General features: G+C 36.5%; 1 protein-coding gene across 1 annotated transcript; it reads right to left on the bottom strand.

Moving 5' to 3' along the window:
* Positions 1-1,528: 1,528 nt before the first annotated feature.
* On the bottom strand, positions 1,529-2,579 carry LOC149531324 (geranylfarnesyl diphosphate synthase, chloroplastic-like). The gene is given in 2 exon segments (XM_089811960.1): positions 1,529-2,288; positions 2,290-2,579. Coding segments are annotated over 2 exon segments (1,050 nt in total).
* Positions 2,580-7,683: the final 5,104 nt, after the last annotated feature.

Genomic DNA, 7,683 nt, shown 5'->3' with positions numbered 1-7,683 from the left:
AGGGTTTCATATGAATTCTAATATTTTTAAAATTTTAATATAAATTATATTTGTCACCCATTTCTAGATTTTATTGGCCACGATCTTCTCATTTACATTACATGACATGTTTGTTCTAGATATACTTGTAAAATTTATGCTTTTGTGAGCACATGAAGAGCTATATGCTTTTATATTGTTATGTCTTCTCTTTCTACCTTGTTAGTGTAAATAGAATCATTGTCAAACTAGTTAGCTAATCACCTTTCTAGTGAGTAGCCTATGTACACTTAGCCAAAGTTTAGTGATGGTTTTATATTTTTTCTTCTCGCTTCATATGGTTGAGACATGTGTTCTCATCACTAGAGACACCTATTGCATGCACATACTTGCTACTCGCTAACACACTTATCAAGCAAGCTCACATGTGTTGCACCTTTGGAGTAGTAGAACATTGCTACCTTGTCACCTCCTCATTTTTGGTTATATATTCGAGTATTTTACACACATTTTGCTTCATACTATATTTAATAGATTATTCAATTTTGTCTTTTCACTAGTGGAAGTGTATTTTTGTGCTTTCAAATTCTTGTCATACTCCAACATGACATTGGAATTATAACACAACATTCCTTTCCATAATTTCTACATATTATATGGTTGGTGTGTAAAATTTAATAATTTTGCAATTTTTTGATTGCATTTTTAAAATAAAATGATAAAATTATTTTAGATCATAAAGACACTATATTATACTTTTATTAATGTCTTGTTATTATTTAAACAATCTATTCAAGGTAGTTCTTGTCAAGCTTTTCAAATTGAGACCACATTTTTATAAGTTATTTGTTGCAAACCTACACGTAAGTCACAAACCTTTCCCATTGGCCTGCAGATTCTCACACAACCTACAAATTCTTTGGCAATGTGGAGCTTCTTATTGGTTTTTTTTTGTTTGATTTATTGAGCAACATCAACAGCATTACCCAAGAGACCTTTCCTCTAACGTGTTTGATGGAATTCACACCACAACAACAAACTTGGTACACCATATTTTAATCTATTTGCACCTTACACAAGCATGTGTGTGGAGTCAACAATTAATAGCTATTACTTAAATCATATCCAGCGCCCCCTCTTTGGCTTACCCTCCCCACTGGCCATTTTTATTGTGTCTCTTCTGTCCTCGACCTGCACAAAGCCTCCCCATGGCATTGACAACAATTGATCATCTTGACATCTTCGTCACCTCTTTTGATTCGTCGAGACATCTTTCATCTCCACGCATCAACCTCGACCTTACACCCTCAAAGCAGTAAATTTAACCAAGGGCAATTTGTTGCTATGTTAAAAATTACTTCTTTAAATGATTTTAAAATATAGACCATAAAAATCTTATACAAAGAACATTTTGAAGCACACTCGTAATAGCTTTTTTTTCCACTACATGACGAAAGAAGCCAAAAAAATCCAAGTTACGCCACTCTGCATAAAAGTCCTATTCCCGAGAAATAAGCAAATAAAATGGAGATGCTATCTAGCAAACTTTTCAGAAGTTTCTGGCAATGACAAATTGTGCAAAACTAACAAGCGGCACCGATCGCAAGGGATCAAACTGCGAAATGCACTCTTGTGCCTTGAGCGCAAGATCAAGCACGATCTCACGACACTTTTCCATCCCAAACATCTCAGGATATGTGGCTTTGCCGACACTCTTATCTTTCCCAGCCGTCTTACCGAGCTCCTCGGTAGTACCACTCAGATCAAGCATATCATCAACGATCTGATACGCAAGACCAACGGAACGCCCATAACTCCTCAGCCTCTCCACCTCCTCGTCGGACCCGCCGCCAGCGATTCCTCCTCCCACCACCGAAATCTCAGCCATGAGTGCTGACTTATGGCGGTGAATGTACTCCACCAAGGCAGGCTCGATGGATAAACTCACCGCGCTGGCCAGATTGACATACTGGCCTCCCACCATACCAGTGGATCCCCCGGCCTTTGCGAGCTCGTAGACGACTCTGAGCGCTGTTTGGGCATCGTGAGAGGGGCGAGCGATGTGGTGGAACGTGAGGGCGCAGAGTGCATCGCTGGCTTGAATGGCGGAGGCTTGGCTGAAGACGATGTGTGTTGAGAGGTGGCCACGTCGGAGGGAGTCGTCGTCCATGCAGGGGAGATCGTTGAGGATGAGTGAGGTGTCATGGATCATCTCCATCGCACAGGCCACCGGGAGGGCCTCTTCTCTCCGCCCTCCCACCGCCTCGCACGCCGCTATGCACATGACTGGGCACGATCGCTTGCCCCCCCATCATGGCGTATCACATGGCTTCTTCTACTTTGTCGTCGCTCACGGGGATCAGTTTGTCGAGCTCCCTATTGACACTCTTGATGAGGGGTTTTGTGTAACCTTTCAGATCGAAGTCTTCTATACTGACTCCAGATCTCGTGCACTGTACTGTGATTGTACGACTTTCTTTCTGATTAGATGTGGGTCTTCTGAGGGTTAAAAAATGAGACACCTGGGAGGGTCGAATGGAACAGGTTATTGGGCCGAAAGCCCCAAGTTTGGAGAGCATGGACAACGCTATCCTTGCCATTGTCGCGATCTTAAGCTTGTTTCCCTAACTATATGACCAAATTTCAACAGCTGTTCAAAACTAGCAAATGACGTCTACCTTTTCCTTCCCTAGCTGTCCAGGTCTCAGTAGGCATGGAGAATAATCTCTTAAACTGATCTTTTTGTAATAATCGATGCATGAAACTTAAGTCTAATTAGCCGATAGACATAAGGAATTTTCCCACTCCCTCATTTCATGTGTACCCATATTTTATTTTTGTTCTCATCATTTTTCTTTTGACTTTTGTCTTCAAATGGTAGATCGCATAGTGTGATCTAAAATATTCATAAAAATGTACAAACACAATCAAATCTAAAAAATTAGTTAGTGAATTAATGTAGAAATCTCATAACTTTGAACTTACAGTTTTTTAAGATTCTAGTGTCTTATTATGGAGCGTGTGCTATTTTAGGGTTCTCATAGTCTAGTTCAGCTCACAAATTTTATTAAAATATTTCATTCTTTCTATCAAATCATTTTTTATAACACCAAAAAATGGAGGAATGAAAATTGAAGATATAAGATATGCCTCTTGTGTATCACCCTACCATACACAAAACTCACACCACCCTTTAACATAGTGAGACCACTCAATGATCCATCATTGATTGGACATTTGTTATATGTTTATTACTGTTTTCTTGTTGTTTCCCTCATGACAACATCTAAAAGAAGGTGCATTGTATGAACCACTGTAGGAATAAATAATTCTAGGGGGTGAGTATGTCCTAGGTTGTCATTTTAGATCAATATTATCAAGACATATCTAGTGAAAGATCTAGATCTCAGACTCCAAAAAGTTCTTCTTGGATGGTATGTGCAGAATCATGGTCTGCCAAGAAGTGACAATGGAAAAAAATATGTTTTCTACATGTCAAACATGTCAAAAAGTGTTTTAACATTTTGCAAGGGTAGGAGAAAAATTGAATTTAGTTTGGTGCCAAACCTAATCAAATACTAGATTTAAAATCAAATAGCTACTTTTCAATAGTATATCCAATTTGGAAAAAACTACACATTTTAGTAAAATAGGCATAAAGTTTTTATTTTTTATAGGTGTTGGAAAGGTAATTAAGAGACCTACAATATTAAATAGGTAATTTTGATATATTATGTTTGAGTAATAAGTTTTTTCTTATTAACTCTATTTTACTTAAGCTAAACTTTATGCATATTACAATTGATTCTTTTATTAATTATTATCATGCAACCTAGGTTAGATTCCTATTAGGGTTTTGATCTCCTTTTACAAGGATGTATATCTCTTTGTAACATTCATTCATTCAATACAATTTATAATTCTTATTTGCACATCAAGAATGTCCCATATTTTGTGGATCTATGAATTTGAGCCTCCATAGCTTTGCTCCTCTCTTTCGGTGATAGGTGTTTGCATGCACTTCAAAAAAATCTACATCGTTCATTTATTTACTATTATTTTTAATGTTAATTATTTTGAGAAAAAATAATGAAGAGGAACACAACAAGGATGAAGAGAGAGATAAAGGGGGAGATTGGAGATGGAAGAAACAAATATATGAGAGAGAGAGAGAGAGAGAGAGAGAGAGAGAGAGAGAGCGATGGAAGGGGGAAGATAGGGGAAGAAATATGGAGATATAGAGATTTAAAAGTATATAAAGGAGGTGACAAGGAGAGAGAGAGAGAGAAATAGCCTTCCATAACTCTTATGACATACCTATTGCACACTTAGGTGCGATTGCTAGTTTATTAATATTTAATCTATATTTTCTCACATAAATATGTATATCTTATGTATCAAATGTAAATATATGTGTACTCTTAGACCACTTTTTATTTTCGTCTATGGTCAATGTTAGAACTTAATAAAGTATTTTACTATTAATAAAATCAAGTTGATTTAATTATTAAATCACTTATTATCTCTAGTTTACTTTAGCTAAACTTTAGGCATATAATAATTATTTCTTTTATTAATTATTATCATGCAACCTAGGTTTCACCTTTTAGGGTTTTGATTCCTTTATAAAGTCGACCTCTCTTTGTTATTTATTCATTCATTTTTTATAATGTCAATTTTCCTTTTTCTCATTAAGAATGTCTCATCTGTGGATCGGAAAATCTTGATCTCCATAGCTTTTGCTTCTCTCTTTCTATGAAAAGTGTTTGCATGTAGGTAATTATTGGGAGCTATGGGGTTGATCTTTCATAAACTTCAACATGGTATTAGAGTTCTGTTGCCCCACTTTTCATCCTGTACCCATTTTGCAAAAGTGAAAATTTTTGTTTCTTAGTTTGGTCTAGGTATGTCTAGGTCTAGTCTTTCCTCCTTAGGTGAAAAGATTCTCCATCAAATTTCCCATCTTTTTCCTTCTCTCACATTTCATGGTTGGTGGGTTTCTCCTTGATGTTGTATGGGTAGCTTAGTACCTAATTTGATGGAGATTCTTGCGTTTCATGAAGTTGTTTGCAAAACTAAACTTGTTCACAACTTGTCTTACTTTTCCCATGAAGGAATGAAACTTGTGAAAAATCAAATATTACCTTCTCCTTGGCGGGTTTTTAACCCATGAAGGTGATTCCCCGTAGTGGTTAACAAATGAAGATCATGGATCAAGATAAGAAGATAACAAGTTGTTTTATGGAAAATCTTTGTTTTCATTGCAATATTTTACTTTGAGAAACACTTGAGATTCATCGTGATGCTCCAAATCATCTTAAGCAAAAAACTTGAAAATGACTTCTACTTGGTAGGCTTACGATCCATGAAGTCCATTTTTTGCCGAAAATAATTGTGAAGGAAAGAGGTGAAGAAGTTGGCCTCCTTCGACTTTCGCAGTCCTTTTGTGATTTTATGAACACAGAGAAAAGCTTAACTCATGAGTTATAATGTAAATAAAGCTTGAGCAAAAAATTGAAGATCATCTTCTCCTCATTAGGTTTTCAACCTATGAGGGTGATTTTCCACATTCACAAAGAAATCAACTTTTTAAATAGATTGGGTTGACAAATTACACATGAGGCATCTCAAGATGTAAATAGAAATAGTCTAACTTCTCTTGGAAGGGTATACTGGAAAAAATCTAGCTAAGCAGATATTTCCTTATAGAGTACTTTGTTCTTAATTTTTGAAAACTGAATGGAAAATGGGAAGGTAGATATGAAAGGAAAGAAAGTTATCGTGAGGCCAACAAAAATAGAGAAAAGACACTAAAATGTCTGTTAGAGGCTCTTCCATTTATTGATTCAATGGATTTACCCTTCAATTCATTTGTCTAGCATGGATCTTGAAGATTAACGGGTGAATCAGGATTTCTATATAGAGGGAAACATAATAGTTTTTCAAATTACCGCTTTTTCTTGAACTTTTATGTTGTCGAATTGCACAGTGTTTTCAAATCTCTTATACTTGTAAATTCTATCCTCTGTGTTTCATTCAAGTTCAAAGTTTCAATGCACTTTTTCTCAGATAAAATGGCAACTAGATTTGTTGGATTTGACAAACTTAATGGAATCAAATCCACATTGCAGAGTTTCATTGATACTTCGCTCCATTTCTATGACATGCAAGATTTTCAAAGGAGGCTGAGGTTGGAATCCTATAACCGAGAAGCTCTGAGGAAGTGGGCTAGTGGAGGCAGTTGGGTTTTTGGTGGTAGTTCAAGTTCTTGAATTGATTATTGAATACATAAATCACTACAACCCAGATACCAAACAAATTCTGCTGCCTGACCATATAGTTCTAATCCTACTGATAGGCAAATTGTGGTGAATTGCCTCCAAGTTCCAGAACGGGAGGAATTTTCTGAGTTGATAGCAGGAGGAGCAATGTCTGAGTTCTCCTTGAAGAAGATGGTGTGGAGAAAAGAAATTATGCGATCCTAGTTTCAAAAGCCGCAAGATGCCAAGAGTAAGGTTCCTAAAACTCTATTTGGCACTAATCTCAAGTTTGAGATCATAGACATTCTGGTTCCCTTGCACAGATTGAAAAGTGAGGTAGAAGCACTCAATTTTGTTGAATAGTATTTATTTTTTATAAACAGTATGTTGATTGCACCTATGAGGTAAGTAAGCATCTGTCCAAAGCCCTTAATGTTGCGAAGTTTTACAACACCTTTTATATGTCTTCTTTTTTGATTTATATGCTAGCTTCTCTACAATTGTGGCTAGGCCTTCCTAGAATAGAGAACTTTTCTCATGATGTGAAAAGCTATGAGTTCTATCCATGTTTGCAATTTCATAATAGTTATGTAGAATATGTCAAGGTTAATGACACATTTATGATGAGAATTTGTAGGGAACTCAAGGATGCCAAGAGAAGAGGTTCAACCTAGAGGCAATGGCGGCTATTAATCAATTCGGTAGCTATTTTATCTAGTTCTCATCCTTCTCATATTTGTGTCTTGCAACTTTCGATGGGTTTCTTTTAAAGCTGCCTAGGTATCTAAGCGATATGATCATTTAGATAGAGATCGTGAGGAAGGCAATCTAAGTGAATGTGCTGAGCACAAGCCTAAAGAAGAAAGGGTATGAATTCCCTATGAAGGTTGGAACTTATAGTTACGAGTCTTGTTCAGATGCGAAAAATATGCTCAAAGCATTTGAGACTAAATATCAATTAGAGGCATATGAGGTTGTGAGATCTATGTTTGACTCGAATGGATATAGAAGAGATGTGTTGTAGATTGGGAGTGTGATAAAAAATATTACCACTGTCAAAGACTATTGGGTAGATTGTAGAGATGAGCTTGATAGTAGAGATCGTGCTTTTGCTAGGCTCACAATGGCGTAGATTAAAACATCTAGTATCAAATTTGATGTAGAAGGCTTGGAAGACGATGGCCAAAATATGTATAGTAATATATATTTAACTAAGTAAAGGGGCATTCCTATCAATTCAAAGCCTTATGTAGATGTTGAGGAGAATTTAGATATTATGATGGCTGGGATCATCAAGAGAGCGGGTAAGTGGGTTGAATGGACAACCAAGAGGAGCTAAAGCAAAGGTGTAGCCACTCAAGCTTCTCCAGTAGCTACAACACCTTCTTCATCCTAGAGTGCTACACCAGGCATAACAATAGCTACCACTCAAGGACCAACTCAA

The sequence above is a fragment of the Cupressus sempervirens genome, chromosome 11 (assembly GCF_028749045.1).
Source record: "Cupressus sempervirens isolate cs-2001-9-10 chromosome 11, ASM2874904v1, whole genome shotgun sequence".
Taxonomy (NCBI): Eukaryota; Viridiplantae; Streptophyta; class Pinopsida; order Cupressales; family Cupressaceae; genus Cupressus; species Cupressus sempervirens.
Note: the sequence above shows the minus strand (reverse complement) of the source record. Positions and strands in the feature narration are given on the sequence as shown.